The sequence below is a fragment of the Takifugu rubripes genome, chromosome 20 (genome assembly GCF_901000725.2).
Source record: "Takifugu rubripes chromosome 20, fTakRub1.2, whole genome shotgun sequence".
Classification (NCBI taxonomy): Eukaryota; Metazoa; Chordata; class Actinopteri; order Tetraodontiformes; family Tetraodontidae; genus Takifugu; species Takifugu rubripes.
In genome coordinates, this window is record NC_042304.1 from 12379169 (window position 1) to 12400571 (window position 21403).

At 44.8% G+C, this 21403-nt stretch overlaps 3 protein-coding genes and 1 long non-coding RNA gene across 7 annotated transcripts; 1 reads left to right on the forward strand and 3 right to left on the reverse strand.

Moving 5' to 3' along the window:
- The first annotated feature begins 594 nt into the window (after nt 1-594).
- Nucleotides 595-3936, forward strand: LOC105417956 (uncharacterized). Of its 3 annotated transcripts, none has more exons than XR_003886214.1 (4): nt 595-1099; nt 1787-1905; nt 1984-2319; nt 2751-3936. It is a non-coding gene; the product is annotated as an uncharacterized lncRNA (long non-coding RNA). The 3 variants fall into 3 exon arrangements; XR_965398.2 differs by lacking the exon at nt 595-1099 and having other exon boundaries at nt 1113-1905; nt 2751-3134; nt 3212-3936; XR_003886213.1 differs by lacking the exon at nt 595-1099 and having other exon boundaries at nt 1113-1905.
- LOC101072648 (N-acetyllactosaminide beta-1,3-N-acetylglucosaminyltransferase 3) lies at nt 3445-8468 on the reverse strand. 2 transcript variants are annotated; one of them, XM_011615022.2, is made up of 2 exons: nt 8023-8468; nt 3445-5859 (listed from the first exon to the last, which is right to left on the reverse strand). In XM_011615022.2, the coding sequence occupies exon 2, from the start codon at nt 5847-5849 to the stop codon at nt 4722-4724; it is 1128 nt and encodes a 375-aa protein (XP_011613324.1). In that variant the 5' UTR covers nt 5850-5859; nt 8023-8468; the 3' UTR covers nt 3445-4721. The 2 variants fall into 2 exon arrangements, with proteins under 2 accessions (XP_011613324.1, XP_029683636.1); XM_029827776.1 differs by lacking the exon at nt 8023-8468 and adding an exon at nt 6468-6487.
- Nucleotides 8469-9674: 1206 nt separating this feature from the next.
- On the reverse strand, nt 9675-11859 carry LOC101071179 (potassium voltage-gated channel subfamily V member 2-like). Its single transcript, XM_003979341.3, has 2 exons — nt 10609-11859; nt 9675-9959 (listed from the first exon to the last, which is right to left on the reverse strand). The coding sequence occupies exons 1-2, from the start codon at nt 11857-11859 to the stop codon at nt 9675-9677; spliced, it is 1536 nt and encodes a 511-aa protein (XP_003979390.3).
- A 966-nt stretch (nt 11860-12825) lies between these two features.
- On the reverse strand, nt 12826-21309 carry LOC101072417 (low-density lipoprotein receptor-like). Its single transcript, XM_011615021.2, has 12 exons — nt 20738-21309; nt 19544-19906; nt 18749-18868; nt 18555-18680; nt 17095-17266; nt 15814-16029; nt 15617-15735; nt 15328-15467; nt 15043-15184; nt 14749-14946; nt 14306-14463; nt 12826-13655 (listed from the first exon to the last, which is right to left on the reverse strand). The coding sequence occupies exons 1-12, from the start codon at nt 20796-20798 to the stop codon at nt 13620-13622; spliced, it is 1851 nt and encodes a 616-aa protein (XP_011613323.2). The 5' UTR covers nt 20799-21309; the 3' UTR covers nt 12826-13619.
- Between the last annotated feature and the right edge of the window lie 94 nt (nt 21310-21403).

Consider the following 21403-nt stretch of genomic DNA (forward strand, 5'->3'; position numbering starts at 1 on the left):
AATTAATATTTGCAGTCATTTCTTTTCTAACTGAAGATGGAAAATAGGAAATATCTTATTCGTACTGTTGGTCTCTTTCATTTACTTATGCCTGGAATGAAGATGCACAACCCAGAGAAGTTTACTAATGTTAATGACAAACACAACATCAGCTGATGAAATGTGTTCAATGGGTGAGGTTGTGGGGCAGGACCGGCGAGGACCGACAGCAGATAAACAGGTTCCAGCATGACAAGGGACCATTATGAACAGTTGTGAATAATACAAATGAAACCAGCCCTACCCTGTGTTTTATTTAACGGTGTTTTTTGTTTTTGTTTTGCACATGCCTTAAATGCCTTAAATAAATATCACTTTTAAAATCTACTGTTGTAGCATCACTTAAACATTATGAGTATATTGTAGCGTGTTGGGGAGGGTCAGAGTGGGCAATTCCCAGCATGCTTTGTAGCAGTGTGTTCTGTGGGTTCAGGTTGGTGTTAACCCTGTTTTTATTTGTTTTAAATGTTCTCCTTTGTGACTTTCAATGTTAATGTTCTATTCGTTGAGTTCTGGTCGTTAATGTGTTTAATTACTGTTTTAATTATTGTTTGCACCTGGACACCATAAGCGAAGTTGTGTGTGTCATTGAAAACCTCCCTTTGTTCATATGTGTTCTGAGTGTGTTTAATCAAGTGGCTCCTTCTCTAATTGTATAGCAGAATAAACTGGTAGAAGTCTGTGACTCAGTTCTTTCGCAACCCAGAACCCAAGCTCGCCACAATATAAACGCTGAACAACCCTTCCTCTTGAGTTTTTTCTCCAGGTCTTGGCATTCCTCACTGCACTGCACTGGATAAACCACGTTACTCTGTTTGTGTCTCGGTGTTTTGTCCTTTGAATGAATGAGCTTCGGTCTCAGGGTGTTGGAGGACTAGACGTGCACTAATGAACAGGTTTTGGCCATGGAAGATAGATGGTTCGAGAGAGGAGTGAAAGAAGCCATCTATGTGTTACGGGTCCCGTATAGACAGGACAAATAGCGGACCATGAGGACACGACGCGTCTTCGTTTCCCTCCAGTAGTCGGAAGAAGGTGCGCCTCGATATTCCCGAAGCAAGTACGTATGTCCCGCCGCACCGCTGTTCTCAAAATAAAATACATTGTGCATATATTTTCAGAAAATAAAATAAATAAATCAAGCTTTTAAAAAGTCTGATTATAACAGGCATCTTATATTTTTTTTAAAAAAGTACATTAAATGATTTGGTGGTCGTTCCACTACACGCTCCCCGATGACAAAAGTGGCTCCTGGCACAACAAATCGCGTCAATATCACATTCACAGAATTTATACAGCTAATACATTAAATCTGTGCAACAATCACATTTCAAGGCACTAATCATCTTAGCTCAGGTGAGTTTGTAGTCAGTGGCACGAGGTAGGTATTGGCAGTGTTTACCGATGAGGACGTCACGGGTGCCCCTGTCAAGAGACCGCCCTTGGCGGAGTAGACCGAGGCTCCGCTCCCTGTTCCTGGTCTCTTGTCTCTCTAGATGGCGCAAGATTGTCTCGTCGCTCCTCTCACCACTTGACAACAGAGGTTTTAATTCTCGTCGGATGTCACTAGATTTATTGCCCAGACCCCGATAAACAGAGTGTAGAAATGCATCTTGTGCTGGGAGTATACCTGATGCCTGCACCTGGCGGTTTAGATGTGAAGAGGACCCGTTGCTTTAATCCTGAACTGCTGCGTCTCATTTTCATCCTGCCTGGCAATTAGTCCGGTGCTAATTTTCTCTCTTAGGTGAGCCTGGAGAAAACCTTTCATTTCGGTCACGGTGAGATCATCTTTATTGATTAGCATGTCCCTGAAGGTGCCCGGCTTTATTATCCGAAGTCCACCACGCACAATTTATGTGTCGGGTAAGCCTTCCCTGGTCACTTCGTCCATTTGTTTGCAAATATTGTTAACAGCTTATATCGGATTAATTATCCCCCCAGCACTTTAAATTCCCTCCGTGGAACATATGCAAGATCTCTCAGGGAAATGACTCCCTCCTGATTGGCTTATAGGCGGCCTGGATGAGACGGATCGGAGGTCGTCATCATGTGCTGTGTTCGTTTGAGCTGAGGACCCTGCCGAGTGTTGTGGTGACTGTTCATTCGATGGCCTTACCCTCTGTCTGAGTCTTCTACCAAGCTCCTCGACGCTCTTTAACATTTCTTGTGGTTCAGGATTAGTGACCTCACAGGTGGCTTCAGCGGATGTCCTGTCGGACCTAACGACGGACATCGGAACAGCTGGGCCAGGCTGATTGGCTGTGCCCGCAACTTGAGGTAGGCTGACCCCACTAGCTGTAGTGGTGACAGGGAGAGAGTGTAGGTGACCAACACCACTGTCACCAGAAGGTTGGACCACAGGCGTAGTCTCTGAGATGGTCAGAATCAGAACCAGAATCAGAATCAGATTTATTGCCATTGTTCATGTAATACACAGTATTACACAAGCTAGGAATTTGTCTTGGTGTGACGCTGCGACATTCAACATAAAGAAGACAACATTAGAATAAGATAAATAAAATAAGACATATATACAGTATATATATAAATAGTAAGAAATAGTGCAGGCCAATGCAGCAGCCCAAACAGTCCGTGTTATGTGGGAATCTGCAACCTCCCTATTATCACGTGTCGGCAGTGCTCATTTGCGATCAGATTGTCAGTAAAGTCCTTTAACATTAACAACTGGACCATTCCTGTGTCTTCAGACTCAAACTGCGGCTGTTCCTGACCTGCTGCTGGACCCACGTTGTTGGCGACCTGGTAGAGCTCACCCGGCGACAAGGGGAAAAGGCTTGTCCTGACGTCCCACACTAGGCTTTTCCTTCCTTTCTCGACCATGGCTGCAACTCCTCCCTGTCCCTCAACTGTGACATCACGCCACGGCCCTCTCAGTCATCATCAGCTCCAGCCTTGGTCCCAGCTATCAGCATTGGATCAGCCCAAACAGACTGAGCTACCACCGCCCCATGAGTTTGTCAAGAAACAGATGAACACTCCCAGAGCTTTGGTCCAAGGTGACTGGACCGCTCTCCTCCAGTGCTGGTATGTGCGGCCCCTCGGGGTTAGCACACACGCACCATGGCCTTCAGGTCAGGACCCCTATTTACTCTTTAATGCAAGGAGGAATGTTTTATGTTGCTGTTTATGTCCAAATTGTCATTAACAGACTCAATGAAGGTGGGATGGAGGTCTGTCATCTACAACACAGCCTGTGCTCACTGCTCATGCCAGGGCAGCTATATTTGCAGCATTTTAAGTCAGTTTACAACTTCTCTGGACCTATAAACCCATGCAGGTAATACAGTGTATGTGTGTATATCCGCTGAACAGCACAGTCTAGGATGCTATAATCTCTGGCTGAATAGACTTGGAAAACGGGAATTGCATTGTGATACCAGGTCAAATACCACCATTTAAATTCTTTATTTACAAAACAGTGCAATTGTTAATCTCTTTGCTGCATCAAAATAGTTCACAACACTGTAGACAACAAGCAATGTACAGGATTCAGTCCTGAAAAACAGAAGAGTTTTAAAGGAGATGGTTTATATTTATATCCTATATTTAAATGTTGAATGACAGCATTTAGTGCAAAAGGTACAAAATATTAAACATACAAGGATTGCAGGTAAAGTTTAAGGAGACCCTGAGTGTGTCGCTATATAGCGTGTGAAGAGGTTCAAGTTTTATGTAAGGATATTATTCCTTGCTATGACTGAAAAGTTAAAATAAATGATGAAATTGCTAAAACCTGAAAACAATCTTTAACAAAAACTAAATAAAAATCAGTAAATATGGCAAATTGGATGTCGTCCATTCTTATAAGCATGGTCACGTGCAGCATGAATCTTTTGTCTGCATTTTTAATTAAAAAAACAACCCTGATTGTTCCACTGTCGTATTTGTTCATGTGTTCTAATGTTATAACAAGGAGATTTAGGCTGTGGGTGATTGACAGCGGCTGACAGGTGCAATACAAACTAACGTTCAGGAATTTTACAATTCAAAAAGATTTTTACAAGGCAAAATTGCATATAAGAAACCTTATTTAACTTTCATGAACAATTTTTTGTATTGCACTTCTCAGCCTTGGTACCTTGCTCAAGGGTACTTTGACAGTGCTCTAAAGGTGTTATGGCACCTCCCCCTACTACCAGCACACTTTGCCTGTGTTTGTCTCCACTGGGGCAGCCCAGTTTCCAACAGGCTGAGCTACCCACTGCCGAGGTCAAAAGATGCTTCAAATGCTACTTGTTGGAAAGAAGTTTTTGAAATTGGGGACCAAGCCTCTAAATGCACCCCCTTCTTTTATCCTTCTTCCTGTTGGAAAAACTTTTAAGACACAAAATATCACACCACTTATATGATACTCAAATATATCCCTCTGTAAAATGAAGCGGCCACTCCCAAAGACATGCACCCTCTCACACCTTATTTTAAACCCACAGTTTCAAACGTTGGCGTGAAGTTTGACAAGTTTAATTTGTGTCAACAGCATAATGCTTTTTAATGGCTATTTTAGCTATTCCTTTTTTCATTTTAAATAATGTTTTGATCTTTATTCTTAACTAATGTCTGATTTTTCTCAACCTTGGTCTTATTTGTAAATCACTTTGTTAAAATGTTCCATTTTTGGAAATGTGCAATACAAAACATTAACCACCCGTACCCACAGTTTAGCGCTGCTTACCCGGTTTTATGGAACAGTCCAGATCAGGGTCATGGACTCTGACCCACATATGATATAAATGAGCCGGGAGGAACCTGTGCACCAGTAAAATGTCTCTATAAAAACAAGGGTCATATGCATCGAGTGTTTTAGAGGGAATCTGCAGACCTGCCGTCTTCACACCCACATGTGAGGCAGGACCGAGTCCGGCTTTGGCCAGACACATCCCCATGTAGACGTCATCGATGGGAAGGATGGTGATGGATTGGGACATGTTGTATATGACTGAAGCTGTGTACCCAGACAGGAGGAAGCCCCCACCACCACAGTAGGGTGGGTAGGAGTCTGACTCTTGAACTTGAACAGGAATGAAATACTTGCTCCCCGGTGATCGAATGGGCCCCACACCCTGAATGAGGTGGCCTATAAAGAGGTGTTTGCTTCCATCGTTCCCTTTCAGGTTCTGCAGGTATTCCACCATGTTGTCCGTGTGGGCAAAGACGTCGTCGTCTCCGTTGAGCAGAAAGCGCACGTCAGGGCAGCTCCGTTCCATCCACTCCAGGAAGAGGATCTGCTTCAGGGTCAGGTTGTAGAAGCTGTCGGTGAAGTCCCACTGGAGGATGTCGCTGTACTCGCGCTGCTCCAGCTCAAGGAGCTTGTTCATTCTGCTTTTCTCGTGACCTTCCGCTGTGGTTCCTGATATGAAGATCCTCCGGATCCACAGCCCGTTGTGCTGCCTCTCCATGGCCCAGGTCTTACGCAGCACCTCCCTGCGGTCGTAGTTCAGTGGAGAGCTCTTGACCACCAGCAGAAGGAAGACGTCTGCTGATTTTCCAGCTCCTCCACATTTGTCAGGAACGTCGAGCAGCATGGGGAAATGCCGACAGTGCCGATAATAGAGGAAGTCTTTTAAATTATGAGGAAGAGAACTGAAACCTGTTATGTTAGCAGCAGCTGTTTTTCTTTTACACAGTGACCACTGATATGTGCTTTTGGGGATTTGGGTAAGCAGTCTGCTGCCCTTGCTGACATGAGGTTGGATGGTTTTCTTGTCAGAAAAGTCTTTATAGAGGTGAAGAATCAGCAGACCCAGAGCTACCACCAACACCAGTGCAGTCTTGGCTTTGGTCCTCATCACCGAAACCCTGTGGCAGCAAAGAACAATATTAATCTTAATAGAAAGTTGCTCTATTCAGTACAGGCGTCAAACAGCTTTAGTTTTAACCCTGGTTAGTTGTTGTTGGCATGTCCCCATTTAAGTAGTCAGCCAAGCACAAGGCAAAAGAAACAGCGGATTAACAACAGATTAAACTAAAATAAGAGATCAGATTCAGTCAGAGATAAATAACATATATTTTTGTTAAACACACTGCTGAAATCTTTTAGCTAGCAGTAGATGTTACAGGCAGTTCCGCTTTGTTTCATTTCATGAGTAAAAATAAATAAAATCCCTCCCCCACAAGCAAAACAGGTGCAGAGCTACTTTTAGCCCAGCCTGCTCTCTCAACCAGTCGTCACGTAGTACCACTTGCGATCAAATATCCATCACCACGGTTCACTTCAGAGCTTTGTGACTTCCGTCATAGATGTGCAGCAAACAAACCACATATCTGTGTGATGCCATCACGTAATCATGACTAACAAGGTGTACTTAAAGCAGCTGGAGAGTGTATATCATAAATCAAAGTTTACACGCAGGATTACACTACCACTAAAGATGGACAGTAAATCAATTTAATGAATCTTTATTTACATCATGTCTGTTATAGTCAAGAATGTCTCTAGGTGCCTTATAGAAAGGCTCATACGGGGGATCCTCCTGCTGAGTAAAGGAGAAGGGGAGGAGAACATAAAAGAGGAGAGAATAGACACACATTATACGTTTAGAACATTAATTACAGAGGAATCATAGCTACAGCTGCGCTGGACAGTGCACAGCTAGTGGGTTGGATAGAGAGGGGCACAGGGGGGAGAGGTACAAAAAAAACCCAAGTTCATTTGTTAATGCTTTAAGCTTGCTATAAGTTTTGTCAAAACATAAGTAGACAGGACTCAGCCTTCTGTACCTGGGGGGGGGGGGGGGGGCTGATGACTAAATGCTTGGCCCCTTGTTCTACTTTTAGAGATTCTGGGAACCACAAGTAAACCAGCACACTGGGACCAATATCCTGGTTTACTCTAGTGGACCCATAGGGCAGAAGTACCATGTGGAGAAACCAGCACAGTAGTAATGTGATTTTTTGGGAGATCAGCAGCTGCAGCATTTTGGTGATGGCTTCTCAAATAATTATCTGGACATGTTGATAATAATGAATTCGGCACGTGCACTGGTCGAGTATTTAAATCAAGCTGTTTTTATAAAAAGTTGACAAAGCTTGCACCTTTTAACTTGCTGTAGTGGGAAATAACAATGGAATCTGGCGTGACCTTGTATCACCTTGCACAGTTCTTGTAAAGGGGGGTTAGTGTAGAAGCACATCGAGTAATGTCCTTGAAATTGGTCCAAAAAAAAGTTTTGCAAACAAAGGCCGGGAGAAGCTAACACAAAGGTCGCTTTATCGGGCGCAGCTCCAGGCAACGAACAAAGACACAGACGAGAGTTTCGGGAGGGAAGCAGCGGTGCTCTGGTGTCGGCTGATGATAATTAAAGTAATTACGGACAAAACAAAATACTGGAGAAAATCGGGGGAGGAAACACCCAAGATCTCCCCGCTATTCATTAGGATAATAATTATCGATATTAGTAAAATAATTATTGTGAAAAACACCGCACGCTCCAAGGCGGTTGGGGGGGGGGCACAGATAATGACGTAGCTGATTTGCAGGTCGCCTAATTTCCTCTTTGAAAAATGTCGACAACTGGATTACCCAAAGCAACATTTGCATTATTTTTTTGGGGCATACGCTAATGAAGCTCGTAGTAAATTAAAATCAGCACCGAACGAGCTTTTGCCCGTCATTTACAAAACCGCTGGGTTTGGTTAAAATGAAAAGTCAGCATATGAGGAAAGAGGAAGTATTTCGAATTTTAATAAATTACAAATAAACATATTAATAAACCGCACTAAAAGGATGATCTGTTAGGGCTTTTTGTTTGCTTGCTTTCCGATGGTTCCCTCCGTTCTGTTTTAGTCAAACTAAACGAACGCATTCGCCCTTCGGGCTTAATATTAATGTACACACGCAAAAGTCTCAGGAAACTCCGTTACTGGGCATAAATGTGAGCGGCCACCTCTTAAATAAATGTAAAAAACAAACAAAAACAAAGCCTCTGTGTGCAGCTGATAGCTTAACTGGCGTGTCCTTACCGTTATCTGGGAGCCAGGTACGTCTATGAACGATTATTTCATCAATAAACACGAGGGCGCGCGGGTGTGCGCGCGTGGGCTGGTGGGGGGAGCCTCTTCCTCGTGATGGAACTATGGCGTCGGTCACGCCAGTTAACGTTCCCTTCCATTTAGGTCTTGCTCTTATCTCTCTTTTTATTTCAGAGTTCGTGCTCTCACTCTTTGCTCTTCTTCTTTGTTCTCTTATTCCCGAAAAATCGCGTCAGGATACTGAACAATTTCGGGGGGGGTTAAAGTGTCTTTGCTTGACTTTATTTTCATATCAATCAGTTATCATATCAAGCTTATTGTTTTATGTTAGGAAAACGATTAATACCAAATAAAATAGATAATGAAATCCCACAGCACTGTTGAGATACTCACAAAAAATTCTTGGTAGATGAGGAAAAAAACACAGCAAAACAATTGCAGACTCAGTCGAGAGTCAAGTGTACAGCAAATATAATTTTTGTTATTTCAGTTTCATATTTTAGGCCCTCAAACTCTCTGTGACCCATGGACGAGCAGACACCGATTTGGGAAAACCAAGTTTAAGCAATGGTGTTGTAAGAAAACATACAGTATCGAATATCATAACAACTTAGTTGGAGTGTTTCATGCATATATCTTGATCCCGGTCAAATAGCAAAACAACCTTTTCTATAAAGGAAAGTAATTGCTTAAAGGTCTGGCTTGGGTATGCACCATACAGATGTGCATGCACATATGGTGACAATGTATGTGTTATTTAATGTACCGCACTATCACAACTATTGTGAATCAGTCATTTTTACTAACCCTCATCAACGTGGAAAATACTAGAAGAAAAGCATATGATGCGGCTTTTAAGTTAAAAGCGATTACTCTGGCGGTTGAAGAAGGAAATCGAGCTGCCGCGCGTAATCTTGGCGTACATTACGGTAATCAATGGCGAGCAGGTGGAGACACCAGCCTGAAGAACTGATCCAAAGCAAAAAGACGACAAAAGCTACTAGACGTAAACGTAGCAGGTGGCCCGAGCGTGAAAATGTTCTGGAAGACTGGGTGAACACACAGAGAGCAGGCGGCCGCGGTGTTTCCGCTGTACGAATCAGACTGAAAGCAAAAGCAAAAGCAATCGCCACCGCGATGAAAATAGAAGATTTTAGAGGTGGGCCATCGGGGAGGTTTAGATTGTTCATTGTTTGAGTAAAAAAGCATAAACAACGTAATTTGGGTGTCGCTGATACGAACGTATATTTCAAGGTAGCTGCATTACAGACACCGTTAGAAAAAAAAGCATTTACTGGTAGAATATATTTATGTTGCTAAGTGGATTAAATTAAAAGAAAAGTTAAAAAATCCTGACGTGATGAAAATTGGATTTAAGGTCTCTGTATAAACATACAAGTGAAAAGAGTGGCTGTTGTTTCTTACCTGTCTGTTTGTCACTCGTCAGTGACTTGTCTCTTACGGTAATAAAAACATATACCGGTACTGAGTGTTTTCGATCTAATTTTTCATATTACTACGTGGGACCTGCGGCTTAAAATCCGGTGCGACTTGTAGAAGTACAAAATTGATTTTCTTTCTAAAATTAGATTATGCGGCTTTTAATCAGGTGCGCTCTGTAGTCCAGAATTTACGGTATGTATTCAGTGTGGGGGATGCTCTAGGTACTCTCTTGTTTCCTCAAAAGGATGAAAGCACACCTCCAGCCCTCTCCTGAGACGTCTCCTTAGCTCAAAGCGCCGCTTAACTAAAACAGCGTTGCATTCCTGGGCCTTCAGTTTGGCGTAATAATCAGAGAACTTGTTAAAGAGGAAGGAGATTGGCATGCCATTGAGGATGATTCCAAACGAAATGCAGGTGAAGGCCACGACGCGGCCCAGTATGGACACAGGAACTACATCCCCGTAGCCCACAGTGGAGATTGTGACCTACAGCAGAAAGATAGTGTTCATTAATGTTATAGGCAGGAGTTTACAGGAAACTTCTCTGGATGGTCCCATGGTATTCCCTAGTCGTACTCAAGTTTTCTTTCTATTAAAACCCTCTTTTCTTTCTGCTGTTGTGTGCTCGGGGGTCAGGCTTGAAACAGTCTTGAGTGTTACAGTTAAGGTTGGGTTGAACTGAACCACATATGTATAAAACTATAAAATGTTTTTCTGGTTAATCTAAATAGTGTTTTGGCAAATTAAAACTTTTCAAACTCATGACCAGAGGAATGTAGCTGACGAACACAAGGATGTGAGATACATTCATTGGTTTATGAACTGAAACTTCTTATGGCACAATATGTTGTGCCATAAGAACGAGTTAATGATCACAGCACAATCCTTATAGGTGACGTTATAGTGAGGTTTAGGTGAGGTTAAAGTACAACACGATGAACAAAATAGGGCTTCCCACAGCTAACCAAGCTAACTGAATGGTAGCGGGTGCATTCACCACTATTTACACTGGCTTTAATGGAAAATGGTGAAGAGCGGATCTGGAGTCGTGGACCTGTGAGCATGAGAGGAGTGATGTTCTTGGATGGGCTACACAACTGGGGGCGTGTGGGTGTCTGATGATAGTGATACTTACTGCAGCCCACCACCATGCATCTGGGATACTGCTTATGGGCGAGCCTTCTGTTTCCTTCTCGGCAGAGTAAAGGAAAGTAGAGAAAGTGATGATTCCCATGGCGATGAAGAGAAAAATGCAGCTGGTCTGCTGGTAGCATTGCCGAAGGGTGAAACCAAAAGCCCTCATGCCGGTTGAGTGTCGGGCCAGCTTCAGGATGCGGCAGATCCGCATCAGCTTGAAGACTTTGAGAATGTGGTTAAACTTGCTCACCCGAGCCATTGACCTTTGTTCTTCCTGGTGGGTCGAGTCGTTAACGTTACAAAAGACCTCAAACGCCATCTGGAAAAAGTACGGAACAACAGCCACCATGTCCACAAAGTTAAGTCCACTTTTAAGAAACATTTTGACGTTCGGAGTGGTGACAAGGCGAATCAAATATTCAAAGGTGAAAAAGACAATGGAAATTATTTCGACCCATTCCACATGTGTTCTGCCATAAATACTATATTTCTGAAGTTCCTTCACAGTGTTGAGAGCCATTGCAACAATGGAGAAGAGCACCAAAAGGCTGGAAAGAACACCGAAAGCCTTTGCCACAGTGGAGGAATAGGGATTCTCCACAATATCCCAAAGTCTCTTCCGGACATTCCCAAACATCATGTTTTTGAAACCCTCCTCATCGTACTTTACCTCAATCTCAGCCCTCAGTTCCATCTCCACTTTCAGGTTGTCCTTCATCTCATCAACCTTCTCCTGGAACACCGTCCAGCAGCAGAACTGAGTGTCCTTCAAGCTCATCCCCCAGTACTCCATCTCCTCTTCAAAGTTGATGGGGCACATTTCCTGTACAATCCGCAGCACGGCGCTTTTGTAGAAACGGAAGATGTGATGGAAGATGTTGGGGTCCCTGTCGAAGAAGAACTCATTCGTGCATACAGAGTAGTCATCACACAGCTGGAAGAACTTTGCTTTGTCTCTGCAGAGGGCAAGCGAGCCTATCCGGGTCTGAGGGTATTTAATGGCACACGTTTTAGGGATATGAAACAATTTACCGCCGACATTAACGTTGATGCTCTGCGTGTCCTTTGCCTTGGACAGCTCTGCTCTGATGTCAGGGCTGTCCAGATTCTCCAGAGATCTCCAAGCTTTGACAGTTTGCTCCTGAGAAAATGGGAATGTCTTGGGATCGGTGACACCTGTGGCCAGGCAGTTGACAGTTAAGCGTCGGTTGTGCAAGTCTCTCTGTGATTCCAGTTTCTGTGCAGCCATAGTAACAGAGACTAAAGCGAGGGAACAATGGAAGCAGGGGAGAAAGGTAGAAACAAACCCATGACAGGAAACGCTCCAGGAAAGAACTCTAGGCACACATAGCCTCAAAAATCCTTTCACAGATTAGGTCTTCCTGTTGTGGTTGAGGTGTCAGCAGTCAGCATCCTGGGAAGATGGGGAGACACCCGTCACTTGTGTTATCATTGAAGTTGCATCAGCTACTCTTTCAATGGACCAGGAGCTTGGAGGCAAGCAGCGGGGTTTCCCCCTTAAGCTCATTGGTTCCTATCCAATATTCCAAAGCAGTAGTAAATATAATCGAAGTGGCAGGATTAAGAAACAAAGTTAATTTAAGGATTTAGTGCGAAATCGGAGGTCAGATAAAGGCCGAGTGTTGATTTTTATTCATTTTCTTATCTAACTTGGCTGCTTTTTCCTTTTTCTTCGTGTTGCATAAAGGCTGATTTAAACAACAGGCAGGATCCACCATCCATCAATAAACCAAAACTGTATCAGGAGATTTCATTTCACCATTATTTCACCTGATTACCCCCTGGTGGTATGTTGGATCCACTGGCAGGGTGAGGGGAAGACCCTGCAGACCCTACCTTATTGTGTGGGTCGTTTGGGAATGTCTGGCGTCTCCGTCTGGAGAAACATCGAGTCCAAGTCCCCCATTTCCATTGTTGCACCGGCTGTTTGGGGCTGTGACCGAAAGGTTTCCTGTGATTATTCAGAGACAGCTGCACTGTTCCGTGCCATAAAGTGGCTCAAGTGCTCTTTACAAGTTTGATTAGAAGCATTAAATCTTTATGAACGTCCATAAAAGGTGAAAAGAACATTAGTTTATTACATGTTGACATTCTGTGAAACTTGGCGCTGCCTTCACAAGAACACTCGACGCATCAATGCGTTGTAGAATCTCACGTCAAACCTCCCAAAATGAGGAAATGTCATACGAACACATGCCAGTACCTAAAATAGTTTTATTTGATTCACTTACAGCACCTGACAGTTTAAGCTTGGTACAGTCTGACCAACTACATTTCTGCCCCAAAAATAAATAAAACGATTCTTTAAATAAATAAACTCAGCAGTTTGAGCACTTTTTCCAGATGGAGTCATTTCAGTTTCAGACATTTTAAACATACAACACAACCAGACTTTCAGTCCAGCACTATAGAAACTTTCTGCAGGTAAAAAAAAAAAAAAAAAACCCATAGAAGGCACTATTTGTTCTTGGAAGCCATCAAAACAACATTAACCCATAGAAATTAAAAGGTTTGGACCCTATCTATGTTACAATACCTCTTCAGGTGCTGTAACTCTTGTGTTTGTGAAGAATTTCATTTACCTAAGCTAATTTCTACCCTTGAAGAACACAAAACACATCATAAGGCCTCTCAGACAGAACAAATCCACAAGCATAACATTGAATTCAGGTCCAAAAAGCATTTGTGCATTTGAGGAAAACGAACAAAAAAAAAACCATCAAACTGCTTCAAACAATCAAATAAGGTCTAAACTCTAAATCAGAGTTTTTTCTTCCAGTTGGAACAAATGTCACACCCTGCTGATCAATACTGGGCTGAATGTAACATTGACTTTTGGACTCTCCTGGAAGGAAAGAGTCACATTTTCCAAGGCGGATGCGACACACCCCTGATTACTTCAGCCCGCAGAGGGAGGCGGGGGATGGGGGACAGATCTTGTCCTGGCGGCCTTGAGGTGACTGCTGGGGCTAAAACATCGCAGTCTTCTCATTCAGCACCCAAATCCATCTTAAGCAAAGTTTCCTGGGCAGAGAGACGACACACGACTCCAGATTAACCCTTTAACCTGATGACAGCTGGTTACGGAGCGTTTGCTCTTTCAAGGAAGGTTCAGCTGACCGAGGGGTTACAAAACAAGTGAAACCATACACAAATGGAAAAAGGCAGCTATTTTATATTATGAGGGTAAGTACAGTAAATACTTCTAACAGAGTATACCAAGGTTGAATCCAATGTTGCATTTATGCAATAATTCAGTTTCCAATTTTAAAAAATAAATAAAAAACAGATATATGTGGTTGTTAATGGATTCTGAATTGACCCCTCAGGAAAGATTTATTTTTAAGCATGGAAAGGACTGCTTAGTCAGTCATTAAGTTAATCCACATTTAATCAGAAAACCATGATTGTGACTTAGTGGTTATCTACTGGCTCCCGTCTAATCCTGCAGAGGAGAAATGGAAAAAGTCGCTCCTGCCAGATTCCAGCAGGAGGTTTTTCCATCCTCTCACATGGCAGTGAAAAAGGGCATCGCGGGTTTTTAATGTCAACGCTATTCTACATGTATAAATTTATAATTACTTAAAGAAAATTTCATCCACTGGCAGCACCACAATGGTTTTCTTAGGACAAGAGTTAAAATCTAAAGTGTTTATGTGTGTGTGTTTTCTTGCCTTTCTGAGACACGTGTTTGGCTCTATAGGTGGTTCCCCCAGGAGAAGCGGGTCCTGGGACTCTTTGAGGGAGAAGCTCTGGTCGAGAGGTCTGGGTACCCTAAACTGGCCTTGCCACCACCACAGGGCCGTTCCCACCAGCAAAATGCTGAGAAACACTGGGGGAAAAAAACACACACACACACACACACACACACTTTCCATTACTTCACAATCATGACACTCCTTTTCCAGGACTCTCCCCTCAGCTCTTCTTCTCCATATATAATGTTATGGGACCTTTAGTATTCCCACAGAGAATCATGTGACGCAGGTTAGGGTGTCATTAACGGAGTGTTTTTCTGACTCAGCAGTGAGCAGATGTGTCAACCGTAATGTTACTTTTCCAAAAAAAAAAAAAAAGCCACAATTAGAAACAGATCTTTTTGACGAGCCTCACGTACAGATAAGAGAGAGAATTCCGGCGAGTGAAGGATCAGATAAAGTAGAAGCGGGGACAGTGCGGGAGATGGAGGGGCTTTCCTGAGGCCTCTTTAGTCCGGTTTCTGGAGGAACACACCGGAACTCTGGACCGTCGGACAGGAGGTCGACGACGCACTCGTGCTGACACACCCTCCCCGCGTGGCTGCACGCAGACGGCCCTGAGGACCAAACAGATGACCAAACAGATGCCCGTCAGAGCTCCGTACTGACAGCTGTGTCAGAGTCAAGGAACATATGTGTCCGATTCAGTGTACCTGATGGCTGAAGGGCGGAGTGCATGATGAACACCCCTCCTGGTGAATTGGCATTTGACAGCAGTACCGAGAAGTTCCTCCCGTTGTGTTTATTGGCTCTGCAGATGGACCGTGTCACTGCTTCGCTCCAGTACACAAACCCCTGCAACACACCATCGTTTCATTCTTCCTGTACCATTTCAAGGACCGATGATATTTAATGTGTCAATCACTTCGTAAAATCGCCTGCGGTTTTCTAAACACAGTCGTTTTCTGGTGTGCAACAGTGTTGTGGTGTTGTCTCACCTCAAACACAGCCAGTCCAAAGGGCTGGTCCAAATAACCATTCGATTCTACCACCGTCTTACGATGACGGCCCTCAAAATTGACCCTGGAAATGGTTTTGGTTCCCTGGTCCATCCAATAAAGCAGCTGCCGGGGCAAATCTGGACAAGAGTCAACGCATAGACACTTGACCCACGACACTGGAGAACAATGGAGGCCAGCAGCCCGACGCTGCTTCCTCCTCTTGCCATCTACCATCACACCTTTGACAATAGCTCAACAGTCTGCCTGGAGGGCTGCGAGAACGTACCCAGAGAAAGAGCGACGGGGTGGCGCATTAAGTGTGTGACCAGAGCCTTCCTGTCCCGACCATCCAAACCAGCTCGCTCAATCTTCGGGGAGCTGCCAGACTGAGCCCAGAAGAGAAGCCTGAGAAAACAAAGGGAAAGAAGTGAACCCCAACGGAGGCCTGGATTCAATATTGTCAATGGGACTGCAGAAGCCCACCTGTGGAGAGGATCCACCGCCACCGCGGACGGTTTCTCCAGCCCTGCGACCAGCGCACGTTGAGCCGAACCGTCCAGCAGGGCAACGTGAACCGCACCGCTCCCCATGCTGGTCCAGTAAAGCAGGTGGTGGATCCAGTCCACGGCCAGGCCCGACACCGGGCCCTGAACTCTGAGCACCAACCTGGAATCTCGGTTGTTTTTGTGCGTGGAGACGCTGTCAAAGACCCAGGTAAACAGAGCACACAGCACATGTCAGCTCAAACACATGCGTGACAATTGTTAACAACTCCGGTACACAATCAGATTCCCACACCAGTGAATGTTTGAGTCCCTGCAAGCCTAAACTGATCATCAGGTTCTGTTCCCAAGGATGGGGTGAATGCAGGGTGGTGCGATGCCAGGGGGGGCGCGTGTGACCCCGGAGAACATGTTTTTTTTTTTTTGCCGTACTAGAATAAAGTGTAATTGCACATCCCGCGCGCACACACCACAGAGCAAGAGATAGGAAGTGCAGTGAACAAACCACCAAGAGACAGCATGAAAAAATACTTAACAGTGATGAAAAGAAAGGCGGAGAGAGACGGAGATAATGAGACATACGAAAGTCTCCCGAAAGCTAAGACGAGGAAATATGACGATGCATTTATAGCGCTTGGCTTCACTGCGACTACGGTGGGAGACGAGGAAAGACCGGTGTGTTTACTGTGTCTAAAAATGTTGGCAGGACAGCATGAAGCCAAATAAATGAAGGCGTCACTTAAAGACATCACACCCCAGTCACGCTGATAACACTAACCCTGGTTAACCCTAACCCCGGTTAACCCTAATCCTGGTTAACCCTAACCCTCACTTAAAGACATTACACCCCAGTCACGCTGATCAGCCGCTTGAGTTTTTTCGGCAAAAACGTGCCGAATATTGGCAACAATCATCCCGCTTTGGTCTATATTTCTTTCTTTTTTTGTTTTCTTTAATATTAATAAGGATACAATGTTATGCAGAGGTGTACTTATAACAATTTCATAGACAAATGATACTAATTATAGTCAGAGCAAAATGTTTTCTTCTTCCTAGGGGGGGCGTAACAAAATAATTGAGAAGCACTGCAGTAAATAGACTTGATGTCTGCTGCGTGTGAACGTGTGCACAACGGCCCACAGACAAAAGAAAGAGAGAGCAGCTTAAGAGGTGGGAGAGGTTGGTTACACATTTGCTCAGCAGACACTTTACGTCGTTGCCGAGTGATTGAGTTACTCATCCAAGCAAAAGGGGATGTTACCTGTAAATAGAGCCACAACACCGCGGCACCCAGTACAGTGTTCCATTAGAGGCCAAACCCACCACCAGCCCGGGGCCGGCAGCCTGTCGGGCCGGTTCCCTGTACTCTCCACCGCCGAGGCTCGCCCATCGCAGCCCTTCGGAGGAAGTGACAACCACTCCTGCCTTTTCTCCTGATAAAATCATCACAGCAATGACAAGTTAAGGTCATATGTATTCTACCCACAAAGGAGGATTTGGAGGCTTTACGTAACCTGGTGAACCAGTTTACCTTCATTTAACAGCACAGCAGGGTTAAAGTTCTCAGACACCACCGCCAAACAGTAATGAATTAATGTACTTAGAATAACCATTACAGGAGAGTTGGTGATAATAGTTATGAATATTATGCCGAGTAAAATTAAACATAAAGTAAAATTACAAACTCATTCAATTTAGGACTATTGCTAGGAGGTAGTTTGACAATCCCCAACACACACCTTTGTACTTCTATCTTTGGGAGGACTTTTAGAGACAGAATACTTTCCTCATCCACTTATCATAATTTCCGGACTATAAGCCGCTACTTTTTTCCTACACTTTAAACACTGCGGCTTGAGCAGAAAAGGTAAGAGTGAGACAGGTGGAATATATGTGTCGGGGAAGACGCAAGTTTAATGTAACTTCGCGCTTTGTGCATGAATAAAATTAACAGACCCTCATCATGGAAAATGCAAGAAGAAATTCATATAACGCAGCTTTCAAGTTAAAAGCAATCGAGCTGGCCGATAAAGAAGGAAACAGAGCTGCTGCACGTAAACTTGACATAAATGAATCGGTGGTGAGACGCTGGAAACGGCAGCGGGAAGAACGGGAGCAATGTAAAATGCATGAATATTATATATTCTGATAAGTATATTGTATTCACCCTCTGTACTATGTACAGGTACACAGAGGCCGAGTATCCATTTATCTGAATACACATCCTCTTTGTATATTCCAAATCCTGTTCTATTTGATTTTATCTTATTTTGCTCTGAGTGCTCTTGCTGCTGTTGTTGCACTGTAAATTTCCCCGTGTGGGACAATAAAGGATCTCAATCTAAAAAGATGAAAAAAGCTTTCAGAGGTAGTAAAAGCAGGTGGCCCGAACTGGAGAACATTCTTGAGGACTGGGTGAGCACACAGAGAGCAGATGGCCCAGGTTTTTCTACGGTGCAGATCAGACTGAAAGCAAAAACAATCGCCACCGAAAAGAAAATTCAGGATTTCAAAGGAGGACCGTCGTGGTGTCTTAGATTTATGAAACAGAAAGGTCTGTCCATCAGAACTTTAACCCAGTTCTAACCTCGAAACCAGTATTAACACTCAAACAGTCCTGTGAAGTCGAGAGGACCAGGCAAAATGTCCTCATTTCCTAAAAATGTCCCAAAGCCATTAGCAGTTTCTCATTGCTTTGCTATCCCACTGTTTGCCTCTCACCCTTGGCTTTGCACTCTCCAGTTGTTGGACTCATCTTGTAGTCCTGGTGGCAGCTGCAGGTGATCCTGCCGTTCACGGGGACGCAGACCTGATCGCACACGTCCGCATCCAGACACGGGTCCACCTCTGGGGGAAACAGCAGACATTGGAAGGAGGAGGAACGGGAGGACGTGAAACAACAGGCTGTCACTCACCCTCACACTGGTACTCTCCCACCAACACCATATCGCGCGGGCACTCGCAGATGAATCCCATCCGCAGGTCTTTACAGTGATGAGAGCAGCCTCCGTTGTTGACCGCACACTCATTCTGATCTGCAGGCAAAAGTTACTTCAGCTAAACCAAATAAAAGTATTCAGAAGCTAAACTGCAACCATTACTTCCTACCATTCAGCAACATGCAGAACCCTGACATGATGAACCCTGAAAATGATCTGCTGGTGAGAATTGCTGATGCCCCCAATAATTGATCGGCTTAGGCACCACTTTTATTTTCATCCCTGAACTACGGCAGGCCGGTGGACGTGATGAGATCTTTGCCTGTGTTGATATTATGTCAGCCTTCCGCCTTATCTTGGTTTTTGGAAGTGCTCTGAGGTCCTAAAGCTAACGGCGCATTGCTAAAACAAAGATGGCAGAGCCAAAGGTAAGAGTTTGTTTAGGAGTGAGCGTTTGATCAGGACAATGTCAGCGCTCCTTTATTATGCTGCCCCCTGGTGGTTGATTAATGACACTTACCTACTGTGTCACTAAGTATCCTGGTTGCAGAATGCTGATCACACACACACACACACACACACACACACACACACACACACACACACACACACACACACACACACACACACACACACACACACTGTGTGACTCCAAAACCCATGTCTTTTACAAACCACCTGTGCGTCTGCTTAGGACAGCCAACCTTTACCTGGCAGTCACATGACGGGATGCGTGAGCTCATCCCAAATTATCGCGAGATTTGGACTCACCACAGTTGACTTCATCGCTGCCGTCGGTGCAGTCCGTCGAGTTGTCGCACCTCCAGGTGTGAGGAACGCACTGACCGTCCCCGCAACGAAACTGGGACGCTTTACACGTGTGCGGGTCCGGCCGCACGGAGCCGCACACCTGCCGAGACTCGTCCCTCCCGTCCGCGCAGTCGACCCGACCGTCGCACAGCTGCGTTCGGGTCAAGCACTGGCCCGACGGGCCGCAGGAGAAGCCGGTGCAGTTGTGGCAGGACGTCTCGTCGCTGCCGTCCCCGCACTGGTCTGCGCCGTCGCAGCGGAAGCGCAGGGCGATGCAGCGTCCGCTGCCGCAGGCAAACGCATCTCGTCCGCACGACGGCTGACCTGTGAGGCAAGAAGTACCGTTACGCACAGCAGGAAACACAGCAAACATTTGCAGGTTTCTTTGAAAGTATATTTTTTTGTAGGTACATTTGTAGGCATTTCCCACAGTAAAAGCAGGACAAGAACTTGTCCAAATCCTTTGGGATTTATGTGTGCTGCTAAAACCTGAAACCCAGCTGGATTTACATCAGTCCGAGTGCTTTAACGGGATTAGAAATGGACAAATCTGCAACGGTATTCACCCTCTCCACAATGTGGAGCAACTGGAGCAGGACAGAAAATTCAACACTGCGGTGTTTCTGCGGATCACGTGTCTCTCGGGCGCTGAAAAATGTTTGTGCTGTGAAAGGTGAGAGTTTCCTTTGCGGGCTGGAGGTCCGATCACGTGACCCGCGCTCACCACAGCTCTGTTCATCCGAGCCGTCCTCGCAGTGCGCGGGGCCATCGCTGCACCCGAACTCCAGCTGTTCGTTGCAGGAGCGGAGAGACTCACCTGCAGCACCTGAAGCACGCGCAAGCACAAAGACCACGCGCAGAACGCGGACCGATTTAATGCCCCGTGATTGGACAACAATGTCTTCATATTAAACCGGGACGGGAAAACCTGGAGGAGCCTTTAGCTTTAGACAATTGTAAAATTAAGGTCCCGGGAGACTTTTGTAACCTCACATTTATTTTATTTCAACCATTAAACTGGCGTCCTGTCAGAGTCATGCAAGCAGCGCCGCTCGGATGTAAACTGCACGTGTTCGACCAACGACAAGATGGATATTTGACAAAAACGGAAGACCTTTCACACGCCTGCCTGTAGATGCAATGCAACCATCTTACCGTGCACACGGAGGCAGGTTAGGAGAGCGATAAAGAGAAACAGGAGTCCAAGGTGTCCCATGCTCGGCGTCCTCCACTATTGCGCAGCATGCGGCGCGGAAAGATGACGCAACACCACCGCCTTCCATTTCGTTTATGAAACTTTTAAAAACGCTGTTTGGCTTTTCTATACGCTTTAGCACTAAATACCATCTGTGACATTTTATTTTGCTTTTTGTACTGGAGAACATTTTACAGACGTGATCTTGGTTTGTTTTAACTCCGTGATATTTAGGTTCCTTTAACTGTCCACACTTCATAGTTATCGTATTGAAGTTATCTTCTTAATAGTACAAATGATAGTTAAACGACAGTAAAGAGTTGGAAGTATTTCACCCTGGTCATTTTAACGGAGGGCCGATTACGCCCCCTCCTGGCGCCGGTTGCTTACTACAAGGACTGAAGATTCCAGGTTGTTCTCCTTTACCTCAATTTTACTATTTAAATTATGAACGTATTTGATATTAAGATTGCGGGTCTTCACACTCAGTGAAGAAGCCCTAATCACCCTCCCCCAGCAGCTCCTCAGCCATTAAAGTGCTCCAAAGCTGGACGGCAGATACAGAATCCATTGATATCACAGCTGCTGAGCATCTGCAGCTCAGTCACATTTTGGATTATTATCTT